The 27,476-nt window shown below is 40.0% G+C and overlaps 1 protein-coding gene across 1 annotated transcript; it reads left to right on the top strand.

The window, feature by feature from the left end:
- The first annotated feature begins 1,774 nt into the window (after positions 1-1,774).
- Positions 1,775-27,015, top strand: hk2 (hexokinase 2). Its single transcript, XM_041041397.1, has 18 exons — positions 1,775-2,051; positions 5,872-6,034; positions 7,501-7,649; positions 9,391-9,510; positions 9,842-9,937; positions 10,701-10,800; positions 12,901-13,084; positions 14,830-14,991; positions 15,683-15,916; positions 17,010-17,314; positions 17,429-17,577; positions 18,312-18,431; positions 19,029-19,124; positions 19,575-19,674; positions 20,308-20,491; positions 22,749-22,904; positions 24,857-25,093; positions 25,252-27,015. The coding sequence occupies exons 1-18, from the start codon at positions 1,989-1,991 to the stop codon at positions 25,394-25,396; spliced, it is 2,763 nt and encodes a 920-aa protein (XP_040897331.1). The 5' UTR covers positions 1,775-1,988; the 3' UTR covers positions 25,397-27,015.
- The last annotated feature ends 461 nt before the right edge of the window (positions 27,016-27,476 follow it).

The following is a 27,476-nucleotide window of genomic DNA, read 5'->3' as shown; positions in this document are numbered from 1 at the left end:
TTAATCAAACATTTGTTCTAGGTTTTTGGCTGAGACTCAGTCCTTTCTTATAAAATGGGGCTTTTATTTTTGCTGCAGACCAGTCTTGGTCTACTGTAGAGTAAAACAGAAACTATTCACTGCACATTGGTGAAGGTTTTAAACAGGTGAGGCTAATAGCAATGAAAAACGGGTGGCTTTAATTAAATGTCCTCTTTAATTGATTTTTTGATTTTATATATACCAAGTTGCTTTTGGCTGCACCGGGGTTGTATAAATCTTAAATTGACCCTGAGTACGAATACAGTTGATAAACAACTTAGAAGTCACTCATCATCAAAACATCACTGCCACCTCTGAAATGTTATAAAGCAAGAGCAGCCATGGCTGAATTAGTGTTTTCTAATTTGGCAAATATTTCCCTGCATAGCTTATCTTAAATGTTAAATCAAAATGGATTTGGATGGTATTGCCTCATGCTTTTGTCACTATTAAAGGAGCAGATAGTTCAATTTGTTTTGGGCTTGGGGATGCGAATTTGCAAACCTGCATTAACCTTCTCAGCACAACAAACTCAAAATTGACTTATGTCTTGTATAAAATCTGCGCACAGATACAAGCACTGTTCTAGTCATCATTTAAAATCAAATCTGAGACTACTTAAGACCACTTTCACGTGTAGAATTAGGTGGGAATGTCAAATTTATATGGTGATAGATTGTTCTGTGGAAGATTTCCTCCTTCCAGTTCACCAAGACCACAGATAGCTCTCCCCTTCAGATGCATCCTTGGAACTGCCATATACATAATGACTGCTACCTGAAGACACATGTAGCATGTTTTTGTCAGACTGCCAAACATTATTGCTGTTGCTGGTAAATGTGTTTAATGACACAAACTGTACTATACAACTGATCATAAAAATGAGAGATTACATGAGAGGCTTTTCTGTTAGCATTTGCACAAGAGAAGAATGTGAAAGAAACAAAATCATAAGCAGTTTGATCCATGCATTTCAATCAGGAACGCTTTGATCACGTGTCAGCTATTTTTTCTTTCAAACTACTGCCAGTCCCTGCAACCAAACATAACTTTAAAGCTTGAGTTATAAAGTTATTCCTATAATACCTCTATCACTGCTTATGTCACCTCGAGGGGTGTCCTGCCATGTTTTCAAGTGTGTTCAGATGAGGGTGACACACACAGATACAGTGTGTTATAGAGGAGCTTCTGCTTGTTCCTTTGTAGTAAGGAATGATAGAGGCTTTGGTCACAAGCTGCAACAGGTGCCATGGATGTGTCTGTGGAATGTAACCTCTTATATGAAGGAGTATGTGTGGCCTGTAAGGCTGTGAGACTGATGAAGTATACAACACTGTGTTTAAAGAGAAATTGTTTACATGTAACTTCATCATTAACAATAATCTCATAAAAGTATATATATGTATTTCACGTCATAATTCATTGTTAGATTTAATTCCGGAAATGCAGTTTTTATATAGTAGTAGTGAACGTAGTACGTGAAATAAATGTAGTGGAGTAAAAAGCACACCAGTGAATTGAATATGTAGTAGTGGAGTGTAAATCAATACTTAAATTGTGTACAAACAAACAAACAAACAAACAAACAAACAAACAAACAAACAAACAAACAAACAAACAAACAGCAGTGGTGTACAGAAGAGGAATGTGTTGCATGGCCTTTGCAGAAAGGGAATTTTCTCCAGGCTCCTGTACATCCACACCGCGCCCTCACTGCAGCCAATCAGCGCCACGAACAGGGGATGACGTCAACGAGCCACCAAGTCAAGGAAGTTGGAAGTTTCTCAACAGTACGACCCTGTTTTTAAGGACAATTGTAACGTAAGAGTTGTAGACAGGACACCGAGCGACGGGTGAAAATATTATTATTATTTTTTTTTAAGCTATCGCTTCGAAAAGTGTTCTTTTTGTATATTTTGTTCCTGTCTAAAGCGGGGCGTAAAGTCGTCACACATCAGTAACAAACGATGTTAGCCTCCAGTCTGCTGGCTAACTACTGCACCGAACTCCATGATGACCAAGCGCATAAGGTGAGTATTGGTATAAAACGCTTAGTTTGGTTTGTTTCAGGGAAATTTGGTGTATCACCGCGGGACATTTGAATGTGTGGCCTTAGTGTGACAAAGTCAAAACGGGTCAAGCAGGTATGAAGGAAGGTAGGTAGTGACGTTTCCACGTCCGCTCTGGCTCAGACTAAATATCCGTCCCTATCAAAGGCAGGTAACATCAACTGTGTGCTCTTCAAGATGTGTCAGTGCAAGGCCTGGGTGCCATAAGTAATGAGACAGCACTTTGTGAAATGACAAAATAGTGAGGCTCATTACATGCAGTATGTACACCAGATCTTTACATAGGAAGACATGACCAGGGACTGTGAGGCCAGGCATTATGAAACAATAGGCCTTTTACACAGAAGACATTTTGACATGTCACAGTAGGAAAAGCACAGTTGTGACTAATCATAACAATTTGTTTCAAGGTATTGTGCATGCTGGCTCCTTGTCACACTGTCATGATTTACTGGGGACACACTGAATGGTACAGAGCCATCGTTATTTGTGCTGTGCTTTTCCTGATATACTGGGTCAGATTCTCTGCTACTTTGATTAAGTTAAATATAGTTAAAGGTCTCTTTATATGTGCTTAATTCACATTTGATGGACACTATAGGTGGAAATAATAGGCCTTTTCCATAACAGACTTTCTGACTTGTTATAGCAGAAACAATACAGTGATAGAAGTGTAATTAATGACATAAATAGTGAGGAGGCCAGAGCAAGTCTGGAAATGATAAACATAAAATGAATGCAGTCAGTATTAGTGTCACTAATTATGTGTGGTTTTCCAACTGCAACATCTTAACACTGGGGGACTACATGAGACTAATGTCCATGATGCACATGTTGTATTAATTCATGTTCTATAATGACACATGTGTAGTGCATCATTATGCATGGCATTATTACCCAGTATGGAATTGAAACATAGCAAAACTCTGAAGCATTAAATACAAGAAAATAGAGAAATGTTCAATAATGGATCAAACAGTCTGCAGGTGGGCCTGCATAAAACTGTGGATTAGACAGCGGGAAAACCCTAAGCCTTTTCTACATTGTGTTGTTTTTTTCAAATATTCAGTGTCACATTATTTCACTCACCAGACATGATAGTTAAGTAATGGCTGTGTAATTCTCTTATGTATTACCTCTGCCCAGTGCTTAAGCTGTGTTTCTGACTGGCACGTGAAGGCAGCCTGATGATAATTTGTTTGGTTAATCTCTCATTAATTGCTTTTTCATAGCCAGCTAACAGTATATTATGGTAGAATGCAAACATTACTGGGTTTAAATATTTATTATAAGATGAGAAAAATGTGTGACCCCCTCACTCACGCACACATCTAAACCTGCATGGAGCCCGCCAGCCAGTCCGTTGCAGGAATCCCTAGTAAATGTCCACTACTCCAAATGGCTGGGAGTTCATAGGTGACACCATGGAAGAACTAAGCTTTGTCAGCACAACTAACAAGGATTCATTTTGTTTTATTCTGTTCACTTTTCACAATGAAAGACTGTATTTTGTGCAGCGCTCGGACTTGATGAAATGATTGCAGAAGCAGTTTGATAAGTGAAAGAATGTTGGACGAGGTGACCAAGGACAATACGACCTGGCATAAGAGACAATAGGTCTTTTTCACAGAAGTCATTATGACATTTCACAGTAAGAAAAATAAAAATGTAAATGATAAAAGAAGTGATGGCTGAATTCTATTTAGCTGCTTTGTGTTTAAGGTCCTGGCATTGTACATGATGGCTCACTGTCACACTGCCACTTACATTAGACACTAGACTTTTGAATAGAACAAAGCCATTGTTAATGTTATTAGTGACACCTGTGCTTTCCCTACAATGGCAAGTCAAAATTTCCTCTGAGGAAAAGGCCTTTGCAAACGGCTTCATTTGCTTATATTGCACCGCATGTGTTTGGTCGTCACTTTCATTCAGTTATCTGTTGTTTGATTTCTTATTCAGTACATTTTGTGATAGAAGTCTCGTGCAATCTTCTGCAGTTCCAGACGGAAATTATAGCATTTGTGCTGTACTCATTTACGTTTTGATATTTTGATAGTAAACACAGTGGAATGAGGAAATACTCTCTGAGGTCCCCTTGAGGTAGCCATTCACACATTTCACACAAGGGAGCAGTGCAGTCAAAAACACATAGATGTAAAAACACATTTGTGTTGAGAACTTTTGTCTTTGGTATGGTTTTCCTTCACCACTCTCAATAGGTCTCAGAAGTCTGAAATAAGGTAATGCAGACACACATAAAATGCTGACCTTTGATTGCACAAAAGTGTCACCTGAAACAAAACTTTGCATTTGCTCCTGTTCCTTTGGTGAATGTTAAACCCGTATTTTGTCTTATTCCACTCACTTCTTAACCTGAGATGGAAAAATCTGATTTTCAGATCTGGTTTTCTGTGGTCTCATACAGAAAATTCACACTCACTTTATTTTGTTAAGCTAATTTTGTCTGAAGTCCAAATTTAATGAAGTCAAATTTTATATGAATAGTCCAGTATCACAAATTGCAAATTTGCCTCGAGGCTTAACAATCTATACAGCATTGTGTATCTTATTTATTACACTTTAAGTTTGAAAATTTGTTGAAAATTACCACCCTTGATTTAAGGGAAAATAAGTAATATAAATAAATCTGTCTTATAATCAGAAGTAGAACCCTCGACTTCTGCCTTCACTCGACACTTGATTCAAGGATCCCTGTCTTTCTTTGAAGGAATACACAAGATGACATTTTGGCAAAATGAGGCTATTTATCATAGCTAAATGTCTATAAGCAACTGAATAAATGAAACATTAGTCATGAACATAGGACAGATGAGTTAGAAACTCATCAAACAGATGAATGAAGTTGATATTTGAAGGACAGCATGCTCCATGCCATGAAGGTACTATGTTTAATGGATTCATTGAGACTGAGAGCAACCTGCTGGAGAATGGTAATAATGTACAAGGCCTGAAGTAATGAAATAACCAGACACTATCTCAAAGTGAAAGCATGAGTTTTTGTGGATTTAAAGGCCTCAGCAGAGTCAGGGAGGTTGTTCCAGAGGAAGGAGGAAACTGATAACCAAAAGGAAGCTGATTGGACAACTGATAGTGGAGCTGCAGAAGAAGTGTCCATTCAGTATCTCGTGGTGCACCATTTTACATGGCACTCTCTGTTGCTTACCTTGATGATGTGTTGGAGGTTTGCCCAAACTACACAAATTTGGACGTAGTCAGAAAACAGTGAGATTGTGCTTTCTTAAATTTAGAACCGGAGTGGGGAAGAAGTCATTTTGCACACTAACCCCTATGTTAGAGAAATTTTACACTCTGCACTTTGAGTGAATGAGCAACACTGCAGCACTAAATAAAGGTACCAGCACTTTAAATGAACAGTATCCACTCTGATGGTGCAGGTCAGTCAGCAATACAAGCAGATCTTCTGCTGAGCAAGCAGCCAAGGTTGTTTTGCATCTGTTTCAGATGCACCATGTCTCCAACATGCTGCTGTTGAGCTTTGCTCCACACTGACACACTCCTCCTCGCAGACCTTATATGAAACTTGGGAGGACATTATATACTGCATACACTAAGCAAAATGTAGGAACCCTAAGAAAGTTGTAATGCAGAGGTGTCTAATTTGAATATAGCTTGTTAAATCAAATGATAATACCGGTACATTCACTATTTTATTTATTTACTTATTTCTGTAGCCCCATGGATGACTTCTTAGCTTAAGTGGAACTGTCTGAAATATTTCTCCTCCAAAATGGTTTAGGTGGACAAATACCTTCACCATCTTCAGCTGTCAGATGAGACTGTGATGGACGTGTCAATAAGATTTCGACGAGAGATGGACAGAGGCCTGTGCAGAGACACCAACCCCACAGCTGCTGTCAAGATGCTGCCCACGTTTGTGCTGTCAACTCCTGATGGAACAGGTAACACTCCTCTCATATACGAAATATAAAGTGGGCATAGTGAACACACACTCAGTCCACATTAGACCCATTCATATGAGACTTCTGTGTTAAGTTCATCTGGCTGTTCTCATTCACAGAGAGTCAGGTGTGTAACTGTAGTCCCGTACACATTACTGCAAAACCACAACGTTATATTGTCACAATGTCAAGTTAGCATACTATATTTTCTGAGTTACCTCCAGTGGTATCTAACTATGTAGATGGTCTGATGGTCATTCGTGTTCAGGTTCAGAGATGAGGTCCAGTCAGACTATCTACAAGGTTAGTTGGGGTTTGGCCAGAAGTGCAACAGTTTGAGCCTCACACAGGACAGTGCAGCAGTAGTTATGTGCTGCCAAATAATGATTTATGGTGATTCGCTCTTCTGATCACAGCTTTTGAGAAACACTTACCCTGACTTCAGTGACTGAGGTGAAGTCAGAGGTACAATGTGGTTGAACCTTTTATAGAGAACAGTGAATCAGCAATTCCCTCTGTATTTTGGGCAGATGCGGGTTTTAGTTTGAAAATGTATGAAATTAATGCATCAGTACTTCTCAATCTGTACAGGCCTGATAACCGTGTTTATGATTTAGAAAACAGTATATTGCTTTTTTATTTTAATGTAATTCTGTCTCCATTCTTTCTCAACAGCCGGTTCCTGCTGGTTTCTCGTGTCAGTAGTGTGTTTCTGCTGTGACTATATTACAGTATGATTTAAAGCAACCTGTGGAGTTTTCAAACACTAGCGGCTGCCACTAACAGATCAACACTTTGATGAATAAGTCTTTTTTTTTTCCGTTTTTTTTTTTTTGTTTCACTGCTCTACTGTCACACACACAAGAATACACACATATATGCACAAGCATGCTTGTCAACTACTTTGATAATCATTTTGTCATTTGACAAGCAAAAATGTTAAATACTTGCTAGTTCCCCTTTTTCAAATTAAGTGATTTTCGACTCGATTAGTCGAGAAAATAATCTGTTATCGATTATGAAAATAATCATTAGTTGCTGCCCTACTTCTGATGCAGTACATATTCCTGCCCAGGGTTTCACATAAGTCCACTGACTGACAGCTAGAGATGGCAAAAAAACAATGTGCCAGCATAAGGGGGAGAAGAAGAAGACTGCTAGCTGATATGAACATGGATGTAAATAATGCACTTTTGTTTTATGAGGAAGGAACTCTCCTGAGTTTCTGCGTGTATGTGTGTATTTGTACTTTTATCTTTATGAGCAGCGGTTAGAGTTATAGACCTTACACCTTAAAGGGCTGTTTAAGGGTTAATTTGGTTTTAGGGCTCAGGTTAGAATTAGGTTTAACCTGGGGTTCAGGTTGAGGTTAGGCATTAAGTTGCGATGGTTAAGGGTTAGGGTATGTGTGTGTGATGCTGAATGCGATTGATGCTGTATTTTTTTGTTTTTGTTTTTGTCCAAAGAACAAGGTGAATTCTTGGCTCTTGACCTTGGCGGATCCAACTTCCGAGTCCTCCTGGTCAAAGTCATGGCTGATGGCAAGCAAAAGGTGGAGATGGAAAATCAGATTTATGCCATTCCTGAGCACGTCATGAGAGGCAATGGGTCTGAGGTAAGAGGCACAGAGGCCCTGTGCCTTAGAATAAAGTGTGTGTTTGTGTGTGTGTGCATTAGTATTGAACTGGAGAGATCTTAAACTCCCCTGCAAACCATAGGCTGCTTAAATCCTGTAGCTCATCCTTGAAAATTAAAACACACAATTAACCAGTTAAACATAGGTCTGTGCAATATGACCAAGATCTGATATCCTGATATAGGTCATTTCATATCCAGATAAGATAAGATAAGATAAGATAAACCTTTAATAGTCCCACAATGGGGAAATCTGGAAATTGCAGATAACAATATATGAATAAATAGTTTATATAAATATTAATAACAACTCACAAAACCCTCATTTGTGGACCGTGTAAACTGGGACAGTGTCTTTGCTGATGTAAGTTGTAACTTCAGCTGTTATGTGCTTCCATCTTTGCGGTTCTTTGCCATATGGTGTATGGTGGGGAAAAGCCTCTTGCAACATCTGAGTCTGGGCTTTGTTTTGTGTACTCGACTGTACTTCTGTGGCTCACTCTGTCTTATACAGTCTGTGGGCTCACTCTGTAGAATCTCCCCATACTATTTGACATGACAGTGAGTAGGAGGTAAAAGAGGTTAGTGGTGTTTGTGTCTGTTGTGGGGACCCTTCTGTGTAAGGTTGTCTGGTCCATGTCAAACCTTTTATACCCTAACATGTCCACGTGACAGAAGTAGATCTCCTCAACGAGATCCTCATTTTGCTCCGGTTGGTTGGAGCTGTTCTTCTGTTTGGAGTTACCCTGTTCTGTGTCACATTCACTCTGCTCTATGTTTGTTTGTCACGAGATTTCCTGCAAGCATCCCTGTTGTGTCAAAGAACACAAAGGATCATCCAAATGACAAAAAGTACTGCCTGAAAGAGATTTGTGATTTGTGACACAGAGTATAATATGAAACCATAACAAGTCTGCTATACCTCATTGTATAGCATCACACGGTCATACTTCAGTCTTTTTAATATCTCATTAGTATCTTTTTTATATCATAAGAAGCTGCTTAACTGAACTAAATTCACAAAGGAAAACAGGGGATTGGTTGTTTTATTGATGTTGCAGTTATCAGCTGTATAATCTGACACCTGTATAATCTGTCATTACAAACACAGACAACAACCAACCTAATTAGAGTTGCAGTTACTGCAAGAAACTTCCATCTTCCCAACTTGTTTCAAAATATTATCATTTACCATGCATATTGTACCTTCTAACAACAGGTTTGAATCCATGTTCCTCTGTTAACTCACATCAAGTCAAGTTTTATTTATAAAGCCCAATATGACAAATACCACAATGGGTAGCAACAATGTAGATGTACAGTTTGGGCAATCAGTATGACAACATTATAGATGTGTGTCTGTAGCCTTTGTCCACTTGGCCCAGAACCTTGGTTCCTCCTCTGATCTTTCATTCTGCAGTTCCAAAAATCTTAAAAGTCTTAACCCTCAAACAACCCTTTTAAGATGTGTCAGAAAGTGAGGTCTTTCCAAAATGTCATCACTCTGTAAGATCTATAACTCAAACTGGTCCTCACAGAGAAAAGCACTATTGTACACACACACACACACACACACACACACACACACACACACACACACACACACACACACACACACACACACACACACACACACACACACACACACTATACCAAAAATGAAAACTGCTATTTTTCAGCTCATGGTTAATAAGAATACTGACCTTTTCTCTCTTCTGTAGTTATTTGACCACATAGCTGAATGTCTGTCTAATTTCCTGGAGAAGATGGGCATCAAAGATAAAAAACTTCCTCTGGGCTTCACCTTCTCTTTCCCCTGCCAACAGACCAAGTTGGATGAGGTGAGTGACATTTACGTTCTTTATTTCAAGCAATATTTGAATCATAAGTGAAACTTGATTGTCATTATCTTGTAAGTGTAGCACATTGTCACCATATGAATCTGCAGCAGGTGTGATAACTAAACATATGACAATTGTAATGTCTCATTTCAGACACGTACCAAAGCACTGTTGAAATTGTTGTGTCACTCAGTCAGATTGTTACTTAGTGAGGTCTCCTTAACTGCTCTGAACAGTGTGTGGTTAATCGATTATTATGACACCATATGATCAGGCTAAAATTAAACACGATAATCTTGATTCTGTTGTATGTCTTTATTTCTATTTGCAGAGTGTTTTGGTGTCTTGGACCAAAGGCTTCAAGTCGAGTGGAGTAGAGGGAAAGGAAGTGGTCAGCCTTCTGAGGAAAGCCATCAAAAAACGAGGGGTAAGTAAGTGTGGAAATGATAGTTTCATGGTACATCACATACCATTTTCAAGCATTTCCAAATGTGTGCAAATTTACAAAGACCTAGAGATCCTGATTGAATTTGTTCAGTAAGCTGTAGTTGTGGACATACTCAGAAAAAGAGGAAAAGGCAAAGGCAGGCCACCAGTCTGACTTGTTCTGGATCTCAGGGCTTGTGGGGCTTTACTTATACCAGGCGTCTATCACAGTGTTTGCTCTGGGACTGTGCTGTCATTACTTAGGTCAGGTCTGCACACCACAGCTCTCTTGTGGCATCGGAGTCTGCCTTCACGGCTATATGACTTCATGACTGGCACAAACTGATACACAGACACATCTTTGTTAGTTGAAAAGGTTTCAGCTTGACCACAAACTTTGCGGTTTTCCCTGGACAGAGCTGAAAACAAACACAGACGCAGTCTCTGTACAAGGTGCTGCACGATATTTTTATTTCTAAGGATACACAAAAAAAAGTTTCATTAAAACCAAAGCCAGACTTTTCATTGTGTGTGTGACATTTTTGACATTTTGAGTGTGAAATTTATGAGATTATTTTTTTGGCATTTTTGCCTTCATTTGACTGCAGTAGTTTAGAAACAGATGTAAAACACAGTGATAGGGAGAGAGGTATGACATGCAACAAAAGTCACCTGACCAGGACTCGAACTTTGGACTTTACAATTATGTGGTATGCACCTTAATCATTAGGCTACCGGTTTACCACGTCTGTGTCTCATTGCAGGATTTTGACATTGACATTGTGGCAGTTATCAATGACACAGTGGGAGCCATGATGACCTGTGGCTACGATGATGAGCACTGTGAAATTGGTCTCATCGTAGGTGAGTCCAATCTGACTGTGAATGTACGTCAAAGGCAGGAAGTGTTAGTGCTAGGGTTAATTACCCAATGGATAGCACTTCAGTTAAAAGAATGCATGGTTTTTGGGGACTGCCTAACTTTTTCCCTGTGTATCACTGCTCGGTGTCTGCTATTGTTGGTGAGGCAAACATGACCATGTTCATGAACAGTAGCAAAATCTGTCATAGGTGTTCAGCGATCTCTAATTGATAATTCTATATGAAATGGGTTTTCTTAACAGTTGTCCCTTACTTGACAAAGCAAGATAAAAATAAGTTCATTAATTGAATTCAACTTCAAAAGAAAACTGCTTCCTTGTTTAGCTCAGTGTTTTTGCTTTGAAGAATGTGTCCAAACCAGGAACAGCATCAAGAGTTGGGAGAGGGGAGGGACAGAGTGCTGGTGTTGGTAAGAGAGAAAAGAGTGTGAAACAGAAACTCAAGGTTTTTTTTAGGTATCATAAAATGAAACTCATCACTTCATGAGACATTTGGGCAAATTCACAACTAAACCATCACAGTGATGTGTATCAATGACAGATTAGAAACTTGATTAAGATGCATTTGAAACCGTTTGAATCAGATTACTGAAGTATAATATGGTGCCAAATTGTCATCTTAAATAATTCTGTAGTGTTCTCGCTACATGTTATATACGACTGGTATGTCAGCGTAGGTAAACAACCAGCCAAACTCCATAAAAACAACCCAGGATGTGAGTGTCTTGCTCCTTTATTCACAGCTTTAATGCACGACAGGTGAAAATCTTTGAGTGAAACTGCAACATACAGAAACGGAATAAAACGCGCAATAAATGTTACTGAGCGACTACAACACTGGTAGGAATAAGTGCTAACATTAGCCATAACAACAGATGTTACCCTATACACAAATACACTAGAGTGCAGTGTCATTTGTATGCGAATATGGTCGCACATTACCATAGAACGTTCCATAAAATTAGCATGAATACAAATGCTACTGTAGCTGCTGTTACTGTAAATGTGTACAAAAAGTTTTACCGTATATAAAAAATAAATCTAGGACGTTTAACAATTACTTTAAAGCACTAAACAACTGAAACTTACAGCCACTGCATTCGAAGGCATCTAGGAAAGGTGTACTATAAATATATATATATTTTTGAATGAATTGTCAACTTTCTTAATTCTCATGAACTAAATTAAAGGGCAAATCACATGTTTAACCAGAGGGCAGAACAAATACTTTTTTTTTCTGTCCTATGCCTAGTGCATTCTGGGATATTGCTATTGTACATGTTTTTCTGAAATTGCTATTCCAGCCTGCTTACTATCTCTAGTGTGGCTCAAAAGTCCACCCACACAAGTGTTTTCCCAGTTTGCCTTGTTAAGCCTCTCTTTGCTTCTCTCCGCTTGTCTCTCCGTTCTATTAACATCTGCCTCACTCTCCAGTTGCACCTGTTAAGGCAGGACCAATCCCCTTTTAATCATTTTCATTGGTACTCTGGGGTCAGCAGGGTAAGCTGTGGTAGTATAACAGTGAGGCCGCAAGAACAAAATAAGGCTCTTTAAGCTGACACAGCCACCATTTTGCATTTAGATGCCTGATACCTAACCCTTAGTTATTTGGCATTCCTCCAGGTACCCTTTTTCAAATTGTTAATGTTGTTTAAATAACATGTGAAGAGCTGTGTACAACCTAGTGATTGAATAATACTTCATCACAGAACATAAAATCATAAAACATACCACATTAAATGTCAAAACAGGTTCTTTAGAGATCAGTATGGTGTGTAGCATAGACTACATTAACACAAGGTTGGCCATACCACAGAGCAACATTCCCAGTGTATTCCCAGAAACATTTAAACAAAAGATGTAGCAAAGTTGGGCTCATACTTTTTCAGCTTTGTGTGCAGACACAGGTAGAGATTCTGGTTAATGAATGAAGAGTGAGTGTTAGCTTTAATAGCCTTCATTAGACAAAGTGACAGCACGATTCACTGGATTCAAACATGAGTGAGAAACTGCCATAACATGTTTTGTCTTTCTGGGTCTTATGTTTGGATGACAAGTACTTAATAATGTCCCGTCCTTCAAGGAACGGGGACCAATGCCTGCTACATGGAGCAGATGAGGAACATTGAGCTGCTGGACGGTGACGAGGGACGGATGTGTGTTAATACAGAGTGGGGTGCTTTTGGAGATGATGGTTCTCTGGAGGACCTGCGCACTGACATTGACCGGGAAATAGATGCAGGCTCTCTGAACCCTGGCAAGCAGCTGTAAGTGTCTTTTAGCTTGTCTGACTTGGTACAACATAAAACATCTTTCAGAGCAGCAGTGACTTTGGTTAACTCAACTGCTGACAGGCTTGTATTAGGGAGGCCTTTATTTCCAATTTCTCATATCAGTATAAGTAACATATTTTAGTCGAGTCCTCTCGGTTACCTGACCTCCCAACTGCTTCAGTTTGCTATAGCTGCCGTTTGCTGGTAATGAAACCTGTTGTCATGATGAATTCAGTGTAGTGTACATTTCTGCAGCATTATTGTTATTTCTTTTTACAGACATATTGTTCACACTCATAAATACTCCATTCAGACTTCATGTTTTTTTTCTCACTGTGTTCAGCTGCTGGCACTGAATACACAACGCACTGATATTTCACAGTAAAAAGCCTTCCAGCAGCTCAAAGCATATAATCCCTGTTATGGCCAACATGTTAGCTAACACTGGACTGCACCACTTGACCGGTATGATCCCAAATCAAATTTTGTCAGTCTGCCTGATCAAGGCTGTTGTAATCCTCAATGTCATGCTCGTAATCACTGTAGAGCTGTGGTGGGCAAGGACAGTATGTGTTTGCATTTAGAGGCTGTCCCTGGAGAGGTTCCTACACATTGCTCTTAATGAGCATCACCATATATCGATCACACTAACGTCACAGCCCCACTGGACCTTTGTCAAGAGCGTACAGTTGAATACTCTTGACAAAGCATGTGGATCTTAGATAATTGAATGTGCGAATATCTCCCTTGAAAGAAATTGTCTTTATAACTCATTTAAAAACCACTCACTTCACTCAGTTTCCAATTTGTACAGTCTTCCTATTCTCTGCCAGTCCATATCTGTCAACAAGAAAATAATTGATGGGTCCACTCAAAAGGGCAGAAGACAAAATTAAGATATGAAAGAACTTTGTCATCTGGATTGAAATTCAATCCAATACCAAACCCTAAGGACAGTTTAAACCTATTCTGTGGTAGTTGTGGGACAGGTACACTACGGGTTGAGCTACAGGTTGATTCAGTGCATCATTGAATTAGTTGTTTTCTTAATCTGCCTTGCTGCAAAAAGGACACTGTGGGATAATAAAGAACTGAATCGAAGTGAAGTGAACTGAAGTGTACAGAGGCCATTATGTGACTTCTGAGATATACCACATGATCTCTGTCCTTGTAATTCTTCAGTGCCAAGCAATGCTGATGAAATATCAGACCAACAAGCCTGTGATGCTGAGTGTCAGCAGGTCAGCAGATGTGGCTGTGTTTGTCAGCTTAGTAACTAACGTCATCATGGTGCTGTGTAATTACTGCCAGTGAAGTTCAGTGACTTCTGACATCCCCTGATAGCCGTAGGCCTTCTGCAGTGTTACATGTTCAGATACATCATTTCACACTGAATAAGTTAGGAAAACTGTTATTTGTCAAAATCTCACAGATGGTATGTTTGAAGAGGTATTTTCAGGTCTTGGCCTTTGCCGGGAGAGTGAGTCAGTGTTTGACACTGAGCCTCTGTCAAAGGTTCAGCATCTTCCAGACTTTCAGTTACCTGCATTTGTCTTTGGGATTGTATGGATACAGTGTTTTGGAAGCTGACCTTCCAAAACACTGTATCTATACAGTGTTTTGGAAGGTCAGCTTAGATCTGAATTGCTATACTACACTATATAATAACCTGATAACTGTTCTTAGTAAATATAAATGTGAAATTGTTTTGTGTGTGTTTTTTTTGTGTTGGTTTGCAGGTTTGAGAAGATGATCAGTGGCATGTACATGGGGGAACTGGTCCGTCTCATCCTTGTGAGGATGGTCAAAGAGCAGCTGCTGTTCCAGGGCAAGACAACAGCAGCGCTGCTCACCACTGGAAGCTTCAGCACCAGCTACATCTACGCTATTGAGAATGACAAGTTAGTTTTTATGGGTGTTTGATTGAGAAATTCAAAGGAAACTATGTTGTACTGATATTGTAAGCAGCAGACAAATGATGGCCACTGCAGTTATTTTGCATTGCTAACAGACTCACTTACAAAACCAGCTAAACACAAAGATAGACTATGCTGATATCATGTTTTCTGCTTTCCCAAAAACCTTGTTCAATAATTATCTTGAAGAGGATGAAGCAAGGTCATAAGGTGCTATCAGAAATAGTCATTATTTCAGCTTTGTTGAAAAGTATTTTTTATTATCATCAACAGACGCTTAAACAGTAGTGATTGCAATACCAAAGCTATATCAACTCTTGGCTGCTTTCTCAAGGACAAAGGTAGTGGTAAAAGGGATTGGAGCAGTGTTTACGCTGCTGGAAAACTGCATCATTTGTATTACAGAGTTCGTCAGTGGAAATTGTCTTTTTCCTTGTCAGGTTTCGTTTATGCATTAATGTTGCACTATGAATACTCAGATATGTTGAATGTGCAGAACTGCATGGGTTTGAGCTCTTTTTAGATCTGTATAGCAAAAACAAGCTGCCCAAATGCTTCTCTATCATTGATGATGTTGCATTGGCTCATATCCATCCTCTTTCTTAGCCACATAAGTTGTTTAGGATCCCACCATGCGGTCTAAGTTAGAGTGAGTGTTATTGGTTGTGTCCTGCAGACATGAAGAAGGTCTGAGAAGTGCTGAAGAGGTGCTTCGGGGCCTGGGTCTGGACCCGTCGGTTGAGGACTGCATAGCCACTCGGAGGGTCTGTCAGATAGTATCCACACGGGCTGCACACTTGTGTGCTGCCACTCTAGTGGCAGTGCTGCGGCAGATCCGGGATAACAAAGCGGCTGAGAAGCTGCGCACTACTATTGGAGTGGATGGCTCTGTTTACAAGAATCATCCAGAGTAAGTGATCCTGAACACCATCACATCTGTTTTGTTGTGTCTCTCTAACACATACACATACTTAAGCTATGGGACTTGGGACTTAGTTTATCTATAATGTTGTGTAAGTGAACTATTCAGCACGTCAGCTGAATAGAGCTGAATGGATCGCAAACAAACGAACAAACAATAGCTGTGACTGTGTGAATTTATATTATTGACTGTATACATTTACTTTTTATTCAATGTACCTGCATGTTCCTGAGTGTGTTTGGACTGAAGACTGTTACAAAATTCTTACGAGATCCACTTTGATTCAGAGATGTAAAAACAATAAAACAAAATAGCACATAAAAACCCAAGGGAGAAGAATAATTTCAGAGGCCTTTTAGCCTCAGGAAAATTGCTGTCAGCTAAATTGTCTAAGCATGTTTACCTGCTGCCTGCTTGTTGTCGATGTTCTGCTTACTTGCCATTCCTGCTTGCCTGCTGACATTTGACTAAATAAGCAGCCTTTTTATTTTGTTTGCTCTGTCCTAGTATGAATTTAGGTCCTGTTACTTATTACAAATACACTCTACTCGTGTCTCATTTGTCACAAAAATGTTTGTGTAGATGTTTATGTTTTTTTAATTTTAGCATTTTGTTTTCTTACTGAAAGGACAGCCACTCAAAGAGTGGAGCTAGATGAAATGTCATAAAGAAAAAATGTCATACACTGTATGTACAGTATGTACATATTGTACACATATGTACACATATACTGAATACCATTCTGGTAATTGGTTTTGGAGATATGTTGGTCACAGACAATGTGACATATGTAGGGGATCACATACTGTAGTGTCTGTTCCTTTGCAAAGGTGTGTCTGGAGAAATTCAGAAAGGATGACACAGTCATAAAACTAACCTAAAATAATTTAGGTCAGTTTTTGGTGTTCCCATCTCAACTTTATACATCAGTAATGAACTATATTAATGCATTTGGAGGAGTAAATCGCAAATGAAAAGTCATAAATCTTGAGTGAGCTCTTCTGTGTAAGGGAGACAAAAGTTAACACAAGTGACGACAGAAACAGCACAGATTATAACAAAATGTATCTCCTTTTCCCAGGTTTTCCAGGAGGCTCCACAAGATGGTACGGCGACTTGTGCCAGACTGTGATGTGCGTTTTTTGCAGTCACAGGATGGCAGTGGGAAGGGTGCAGCCATGGTAACAGCAGTAGCTTACCGTCTTGCCGCTCAACATGCAGAGCGTCAGCGCATCCTTGACACCTTGCGTTTGAGCCGTGAACAGTTGTTGGAGGTGAAACACAGAATGAGTGAGGAGATGGTGAGAGGCCTGTCAAGGCGAACGCATGAGCAGACAAGCGTTAAGATGCTTCCCACTTATGTCAGATCAACGCCAGATGGAACAGGTAGATTTAGAGAAAAACAGACCTTCTTGACCTTCTTGATATTGAGTTAATATTTCCCTTTTCTGTAATGCTTTGTGTATGTGCTCAGAATTTTTTCAACATTGTCCTCATCAGAGCACGGCGACTTCTTGGCTTTGGACCTTGGAGGCTCCAGCTTTCGGGTGCTGCTTGTGCGAGTGCGAAGTGAAAAAAGACAAAATGTGGACATCCATCAGAAGATCTACAGTATCCCACAGGAGACCATGCAAGGCACAGGGGAAGAGGTAAAACATCACCCGGGGTTAAAGTACTTCAGTATTTCACACATTAAGTGATTACAGCAACTGACAAGATGAAACTGAGGGACGTCTGTCATGTTTGTGAGGTGGAATCATCTCCTTCAGTGTTTGACACTGATCCTCTGAGAAAAAAGTGGCGGTAAAAGTAATTAAAAACAAATTTATTCAGTGAAGTTTCCATTTAACATGTAAAGAGTTTTCTCTGCATAACAGTGTAATGCAATTCATGATATTAAAGTAACATTATTCAACTATTTTACTTTAAAATAACTTTAAAATCTTTTTTTTACTGGCGTTGTCTGTCTCTTTACCAGCGCTCTCTGTGTGCCTGTCATTCAGGGTGTGCATGACAGATTGATAGGCTTTGTTTTCTGTACATGAGCTGTTAGCTTCAAGGCTTCCCCTGCTTCCAATTTGATTGTCTTGTGTGTGATTTTACATGCAGCTTCCTTATAAAGATATGTAACTGGAGCATGTAAAAAAAATTCTCATTAATGTTGGTAATCATGGTGACATGTACAGCAGTTATCATGTCCTATAGAATGTTGTATAGTCTGTATAAAATCCCACTTTTGAATCTTATTATGAGATTCTTTGTTCCGCGCAACAACACAACACAGTAGAGAAACAAAGAGAGACAGTTGTCATTTGTTGTGTAGAATGCTTTTTTTTCCACTTGCACCATGTCTTTTGTTTGCACTTTGTCTTTTGTGTGCCAGCTTTTCAGCCATATTGTGAACTGCATCGCTGACTTTCTGGAGTACATGGGTATGAGAGGAGCATCCTTACCTCTGGGATTTACGTTCTCCTTCCCCTGTCATCAGAGCAAACTGGATCAGGTAGAGTGTATTTTGTGCACATTTTGATAAACTTTGTGTGAATGACTTTAAGTCGGCAGAAACAATATCTGTTTGTTCCCGGCAACCCCTGCATTTATTCCAAAGTCTGACACTACACTGTGAAAACCTTTGATTTAGAAGAATTAGTTTGGCTATAAAGGCTAAAACAAGGCCCTGTTACTATCTGCTTCTGCCACTATTTGATCTGTGATTTCTGTTGAAAGAGCTTTGGCCATTTGCACCTACCACATGTCTGCGCTTTGATTTATAAAAATAAGTACCAGTTTATTGTGTAAATACAATAGTGTGCAGGGAAACAACAAATTCTTCTGCATTTAAACAAATATATTTGTTTTTGTTTTGAATTATGCAAACATCTGGATAACTAAGCAAAGCACTGTAATCAACCCACTACAGGTTGATCAGTCACAAAGATGCCAGAAAATCACAGTACATTCTTTGTCAAACTGTTATACTGTATTTTTTTTCATTGTGGCAAAGAATACTTTGTTTTATCATTTAGTTTTTCTCATAATGCATTATCAGTAATAGAAAACAAACTCATCAATCACAAATCACTGCTGTCATTTTTTCCAGGGCATCCTTCTGAGGTGGACAAAGGGTTTCAAAGCCAGTGGCTGTGAGGGACAAGATGTTGTTACATTACTTAAAGATGCTGTCTGCCGCAGACAGGTCAGTACACATATCACAGATATGTTCTCTGAATGTTGACACTTGAAGAATATAATAAGAAATATTCCCACAGCAACCTAAGTAGCTACCAAACAACACTGTGTCAGAGCACAGAAGAGGAGCAATCTCCCGTAGAGATCTGCCTATACCAGTCAGTGTACAGTGCAGTGCTGTTAGTGCTTTCTACAGTCTTTGTTTGATTGTTTGAGATACACACACACACACGTATGTACATACATACATATACATATATACATACACACGCTGTTTGTTTTTTACAGCCATGGCGGTTATTAGTGCTGACAGTCAGGCTGGTGTTAGCAATATAACAGATCTCCACGTATGTCAGTGTTTCACTGGTTTGTAAAGATGCCACTCTACTCTTCACTTGTCACAGTTTGAATGTTAAAGTGTCACTATTTGTATTGAGTTTGTTGTCACTGCCTCCAGGAATTTGACCTGAACTTCGTGGCGGTGGTTAATGACACAGTGGGAACCATGATGACCTGTGGCTACGAGGACCCCAAATGTGAGGTTGGACTCATTGTAGGTAAGTCTTTTACCCTCCACCTTCGTCTCTGGAAGCATGTCTCTTTGTCTCTTTCTGCCATTAAAATCATACGTCATATGGGAAGCCCATGGAGCCCGGCAGAGAGGCCGCAGGTTCTGGGGATTCACTCCCTGCTGACGTGGTCGAGGGGACCAGCGACGGCATGGTCCAAACGGAACATCTGGTCCGATGACAGGTACCAAACTGCTCAACCCTGGAGGCCACAGAGAGATGGCCCAAACAGGTCTTCAGTCTCACTAGTTTACCGCTTCATTTTCCCTGGCAGCGATGGCGCTTTTTCCCTGGAGGTAGGACCGCTGGGGTGCGGCTAAGATGAGCAGGGATCCCGGAAAGAAATGGAGGCAGCGTATTATGACCATCCTGATAAAACTCAGCTGAAATTTCGGCATAAAGACGCAGATCCAGAAGCTTCTGGCAGTCGTACACCAAAATGCAGTCTGCTTTTTGGATGACAATTGTTAAAAACAACAAAAACACAAAGTTGGCAGTGATAGACGACAGGCCACACACACTGGTACCATCTTGGAACGTACCACTTTGGTATGAAGTCCTTAAAAAATTGAGTGATCTTTTATGATTGTGCTTATAACACCTGTCCACCTGTCTTCACAGGCACAGGGACCAATGTCTGCTACATGGAGGAAATGTACAATATCGACCTGGTGGAGAGTAACGATGGTCGAATGTGTGTCAACATGGAGTGGGGAGCATTTGGTGACAATGGTGAACTTGATGACTTCTGCACCGAGTTTGATCATATTGTCGATGATTTCTCGAACAGCCCCGGGAAACAGAGGTACTGGATGGGCCATTTCTGACACAAGTAAATGTACAGTGATATGTCTATGAAAAGCAAGCAAAGGGTCGCAGTGCGCACATCAAACAGCACCAGTCGGTCACAAATGCAGTAAACTAATAAACTAATAAAGCGAGAGGCTATCAAGGACAGACAGATATAGAGCCACAATGAGAGGGTCACCAGAACCCCTCACATCAATTCTGTTTAAAAAAAACAAACAAACAAAAGAAAGACTGTATATGTGTGGCCTGTGTAGCATGGATGTCAACGTGCATTCACGTGCCGCGGGTATTTAGAGCTAACAGCCATGAACAGCTGCTGTCAGACTCTGTGTCTGCATTGGAAAGACGGGGAGTCTGGTATGTTTATTAAGTTTAAGTTTATTCCTTTATTGGTCCCTCAAGCTGGGGAAATTTACTCTCTGCATTTTACCCACACCAAGTGAACGAAACACACACACAAGCATGCATATACACTAGAGACCCTGGGGCAGAGGGCTTCCTAGTGAGGCACCCGGGGCACTTGAAAACTGAAATGCTCACAGAATGTTGTTAATAAGACCGACTTACTGGACTGCAAGTCTCTTTTGCTCTTCCTTCTTTTACCTTTCCTCATATCTCCACTAGAGATCACACGTGTAAATGTTATGTAATGAGATTAAGGCAATAATGGCAGTACTACAAAGTCTGTGGTGAGTGAGATTAATGGGTGAATCTTACCAGTATCATGTTTAACTTCACGTAAAATGTATATGCACCCTCAATGACTCAGATAAAATCCCTGGAAATATCTGATCTCACAGGCACAGCAGTGAAGACAGTTCTCTAAAGATGTGGATGTCCTCAAGCACTTGTCTTTCTGGGCAGATTTTCTGAAGCCTGTGCAGCACATGCAGGTTATGAGTGCTCGTCTTGAGTTTCAGTGTTGAAGTCTATGCACCTTTTTTTTTTTTCCACTTTTGAGTTGTGCACTCTTACTTCTCTTTAAGTCTTTAATATTATATTGTTAGTATTATATCAGTTATATTATTACATCCAGTGCTCTACTTTACTGATAGTGGTTCAAGCGGGTTCACTTGCAGTTGCAAAGGCCAAAAAATGCACCAGCGCACAGCGTCAGAAATGGCATTCAGACTATGTTTTAAATGTCATCTTTGCATGGCATGAAAATAGACGTACCACAGGGGCGCGTGTACTTGCAGAATGTGGGGTTTGAGAATAATTACTGGAGTAAAAATAGGATCATTGGGCCTTACTTTTTTCTTCTAAAAGAAAAAAATTATAAATCTGTTCTCACTCACTATAAGTTGTGTGACACGCCTGATATTAAAATGTTAAATGCAAATACTTTTGATTAAATGTGATGGTGGGAGGACAGGAAGCATTTTTTTTTTATTTTTTTTTTTTACCAAAAGCTGTCTTGTTAAACTGACTGAAGTATCTGCTTAAAGGTACCCAGTGGAGTTTTCTTGTAAGTAAATAATAGTTATGCTTCAGTGTTACTCACCAAAATGCATTGTGTGCATCCTTAGGGTGTAACAAATGTGATGAATTCACTTTCATCTTCATCTTCATCTTCATCTTCAAACACATGCAAAGTCAATTTTTCTTAAAAAGTTTACATGTTTACTACCAAGCAGCCTCTCTCCTACCTGTGCTGGCGCATTGCTGAGTTTCTTACCTGCGTTTAAATGGTACTACATATTTATGTTGTGGGACTTCGCCCCTTACAGACAACAACATTGGTTTCCTCTGGGAAGAAACCAGTCTGGACTTATGAGGCGTCATTAAGCCATGGCAGGGAGCACATTAATGAGAGGACTGTAGCTTCAATCATTTCTTTCACCTGAACACGGCCCTTAAGCAGCTGTGCAGATAGTTTGTCTTTTGTTTGCTCCCTTTTCTTTGATTGATTAAATTAAGAAGCACAATATTATGTTTTTTCCATGTGAAAGGAAGTTGTCTGGAATGTCTGTTATGAAATCATGTTGTGTTATGACATGTGGGGAGTACATTGATGAGAGGTCCGATACCATCTGGCTTTATTGATTTCACCTCCTGATAATTCACTCCAGTTAATTCCACCCCTGAAATAACAGCACTGCTCATAAAGCTTTGTTTGCTCTCCAAGCTTTTATTCATGAACATAATGAGTTCAGACTGTTCTGTTCTGTTTGATTAATTAGTTTGTTTTCTTTTCCTGTACCCGTGTGTGGCTGGGCTAAATTTTCAGTTTGTATGTCTTTTTCTGGCAGGTATGAGAAGATGATCAGTGGCATGTACCTGGGGGAGATAGTAAGGAATGTGCTCATTGATTTTACTTCCAAGGGCCTCCTGTTCAGAGGCAAACTGTCCGAACGACTCAAAACCCATGGCATCTTCGAGACAAAGTTCCTGTCACAGATCGCAAGGTGAGTGTTACAGACCCGTTTGGTAAGAATCGGAAAATACACATTTGAGACTTAGAAGTTCAATCACAAGGCCATAAAAACTGAACAGGACATCAGTGATGAGTCAAGCTACCAAATGAGGTGGCTTTAGTTAATTCTACACAGGAAGGGTTTTTTACATGTAAATGTCAGGCACAGAATGGTTGAGTACTGAGGAGCAGAGATAGAAGAGAGGTGGAGGGTGGGTGAGCAACACCAAGGCTACATGAGGTTACATGAAGTTACATCTGCTAACTGCAGATGTAAAGCCTGCTCTGACCTTTATATTTTTCTACATAACACAGTTGCTCACTGCACACACTACTGTGTGTCTAAAGGTGTTTTGTCCACGCTCACTTTTGAGACACATCCTGCCGAACTCCAGGTCAGACAGGAAACGAGTCACAGTTATCATTGCCATCCTGTAGCGCTGCAGTTGCAAGCACCAGTAATTTTCCAAATTTCATCTGCTCAAAGATTTGAGATGCACAGATTAACATAATGAAAAGGAAATTGTAAAAGTTAAAAATGTGTCTATAGAGCAGTTGAGAGAGCTGCAGCGTAAGGCTTGGTCATCAAAATGAGTTACACTTACTTTCTGATGAATTGTATTACTCTCAGACATATTTATCAACATGCTCATTAACAACTCATGCTCATCAACATGCAGAATATTTCAGCTAACAGTGTTGAAACTTAAATAGAATATTCATAATTCCCAGAGTGGATACATAGAGAATAAGGCAATTAATTATCAACACGTTCATTATTAGATTTATGTGTGTAACCTCTCAGTGTAGTTAAATTTAGCTTGAAGGTTCCTACATGTGAACTATCAGTGCTCAACACATTTGAACAACAGTTCTTAGTAGTTGCCATGTTTCCTGATCACATATAGAACAGGCAGACATCAGGGAGGCGCAATAGCCTGCTCATGTAGAGGGAGAGATACACCAGTGTACTGTATGTATGTGTAGAGATGGGGAAGACACACAGGGAGGACCGTCTACATGCTGCTTGTCTGGACATCAGAGGTCTGAAGGGGACGGCTGCAACATGCAGGAAGGAGCACTCTGCAAAGCATGAAGAGCTGTAGTTTAAAGACTCCACCAATACTTTGCAGTCAGATCACTTTTGGATCCATTCACACATATGACTAAAGAGTTTGAGTCATAGATGAAAAATAATCATTTCAGTGGATCATAATTGAAAAGAAAGGTCTGCGGCTCCATCACAAAGCAAGCTCAGCTTTGTCACATTCTCAGTAGCACAATAAATGTTGCTTTCACCTGACTGAGTGTATGAATTAAACACAGACAAGTATGAAAAGTATGGTCATATATTGATAGATGTCAGTTTATGGACAGGTCACACTTCCCTCTTTCATGCATTGTCCCTTGGTCCCCCCATTGTAGTTACAGACATGATTCACATGTAAGAGATATAAGCATTTATTATGAGATTAGATTGAACTGTAGATCGGCTGTGGTAAAAGTGGGTCACTTCAAAGGCAAAAAAGTGAGATGAAGTAATCACTGAGATGAAAACACAACTATAATGGAGTAAGAAGCAGTAGAAATTGTGCAGAATAATACTGAGATACTAAAAGCAATAAGGCCATATCTATGTCTACCTAAATAAAGTACTTATGCGTTTTATAAATAGGCTACAGTGGGAACACTATTTAGTTGTTTGTCTGAGTTGCAGTGAAAAATGACAAGTAGAAAAAAAACTGGAAAAAAACTGTCAGGAATCCACTCAGGAAAGAAACAGTGTCAGTGCTGGTGGTATACAGCAGTAAGTCACGTTGACTCGTTGGCCACACATCATTATGTTTGAAGCAGCTTTTACACCATTGGCATGAATCTGAGTTTTTGTGTTTTTGTATGGGTGAGGTGGAGGTTGGCAGTGTTTCTATCTTTCTGATCCCACAGGGACCGTCTGGCCATGCGACAGATCCGCTCAATTCTGCAGCACCTGGGCCTCACCAACTCGACATGTGACGACAGTGTACTGGTGAAGGAGGTGTGCAGCGTGGTAGCCCGCCGTGCAGCTCAGCTCTGCGGTGCCGGTTTGGCTGCTGTGGTCGACAAGATACGACAGAACCGCAACTTGAATCAGCTCTCCATCACTGTGGGAGTGGATGGCACTCTTTATAAGACTCACCCTCAGTAAGAAGCAATTGTGTTCTGACACAACATTTGTTTTCTCGTTTTTAAGTATCAGATAAATCTGCATTAGTTAAAGCCCTGGGTTCTTAGGACACAGTTGTAGCTCATGTTAAACACTGAACCTTTTTATTCTCTTTCCTTCCTCATTTATCATAAAGTTTCTCCAGCATCATGCAAGAAACTTTGCAGGATTTGGCACCTCAGTGTCACGTGACTTTCCACAAGTCAGAGGATGGAAGTGGGAAGGGAGCAGCACTCATCACAGCTGTGGCCTGTAGGATGAAGACCGAAGGGCAGCAGTGAACACCCAGGACGATGATGGTCAGGTAGAACCAGAGCTACTGTGACTGATGGTCTGTACAGGGTAGCCATGAATAGTTCCATACACTATGATGTGAGTTTTTTTCTTAAGTACTGAAATTTTAAATTTGACTTATTTTGTGTGTGTGTGTGTGTGGGGGCGGGGGTTCACATGAATGTGTGTTTTGGAGTAGATATGTATGGTGTGAGCTGACACTGAGGGCGGTAAACCAGTTCAGCAGGAGTGTTAGAGAAGTTGCACCTTCTGTGAAAAATGACTGTTACAAGCTGTGGGACTCATTCTCCCTCTTTTTCTGGCACTTTCAACCCCACCCTCACTCTCACCCCCACCCTCACCCACCCCAGCCACCTGTCAGGTTTCCTCCCTCATTTTTTTTGGTCCCTTCATATCTACATAGTGAGTGGGTCCTCTTTAGAGCCCACCATGTTGCACCACCGTGTCTCTACAGTAACCCAGAGTGGACAAACCAAACACAGGCTCAGGAGAGGGCCTCTTGTGTTTTTACATTACCTGAAGGTCACTATAGGTTCTCCTACACACAATCTGCAACCCGCGTCACTAGATGCCACTCAATCCTACACACTGGTCCTTTAAACCAAAATAAAATGAATGTGTGTTACATCGCTTGTGTCTCTTCACAATAAGTGAATAAGTAACTTTTCTCATTAAGGAAAGACAAGCCAGACTGACTGAGACAGAACTGGAACCAAAGCTTATTTATGTTATGTAGTGCTAACACATCTAAAACCTCTGTGCGTTGCCCACCACTATCTCTCATCGTATGGTCTAATGACTGTAACAAACTTATTGTGATGCAAGGAAAAAGTGAGCTGGACCAACTTTATACATTAAATTCACTGGAGATAGATTTAAAGAAAACCCAGGAACCCTTAACTGCTTTCCTGGGGGGAGAAGTTAATTAAACCACAGTGGTAAGAAAGTGAAGAGGAAGGTAGGCTGAGTGAATACAGAAGGTAAAAGGAGGGATTGGTCCTAATCTTTGGTCCTAGACTGTTTTTTTTTTTTTTTATTTCTTCTCTTTTGTTTTATATTCATTTGTACTTTTTTTTGGCTGGTGAACTGTACAAATTAAAAAAAAAAAAGACAAATCTCTGACATCTGGTTGGAGATATCTGCTCTGGTCTGTAGCTGCAGAGAAAAATGAGAAATAATTACTGAATCAGAGGGAAATAGATTCATGAGAATCTGTTGTTTTCCCTTAAATATTTTTTTTTCTGTTAAAACCATTGACACCAACATCATCATTATGGAATTGTGCACAAATCCAATAAATATCCCATCACTGTATTCAACAGCAAAATGCTTTTTTCCCACTGATTACACCATAATTTTTGTTTATCTTAAAATGAATACGAATCTTTCCTGTGCTCTGAGACTAAAATTAAGCTCTGCTTTCTGCTTTTTAAAGAACATGTCCTATATTTATAGAAAAACAGAGTTCTTCGGCCAACAGCATTGTCTGCTTTTTCATTTAGGTACAGGCTAATAACAGCTGTTTCACTCCAAGTCTGATCATTATAACCTTACAGTGCTTCCGTGATCAACAGTGTCATCAAATAAAGACTCACAATAAAATTGGCCTTGAATTGCTCTTGATGTCTAGTCAGTGGAATTCACTCTTTCTCTCTTCAGATGGGCTAAAATAGATTCACTTGGGAACTGCTTTCAGACAAGAAATAGCCTGGGACAGGCACATCATGGCAAACGACGTGCAGTCTGTATCAGGATTTATCTGAGGCACAGATGTTTATGTGGAGCTAGTTTTATTTGAAATTCAGGCTACTCTTACCAGTTAAATAAGGATGTATGCAAAAAGCTGTTCCTGTTCTGCAGTCAGTGCTGTGAGCAATTACAACTGATTTACTTCTCAGTGAGAACAGCGACTTCTTCCTGTTGTTCATGATTGTCCACTGAGGAAGAGCCGCGCTATAAAAGCTCCATTCAGTGCCCTCCGTGTTTTTCTAAAAAGGGACGTTTACTTGGTTGTAGATTGAAGAGTTTGAGAGAACACAGGGACCTTTAATTGCTTACCTGGAGGGG

Source organism: Toxotes jaculatrix, chromosome 7 (genome assembly GCF_017976425.1).
Source record: "Toxotes jaculatrix isolate fToxJac2 chromosome 7, fToxJac2.pri, whole genome shotgun sequence".
Lineage (NCBI taxonomy): Eukaryota > Metazoa > Chordata > Actinopteri > Toxotidae > Toxotes > Toxotes jaculatrix.
The sequence above is the reverse complement of the archived record's forward strand: the minus strand, read 5'-3'. Positions and strand labels throughout refer to the sequence as shown.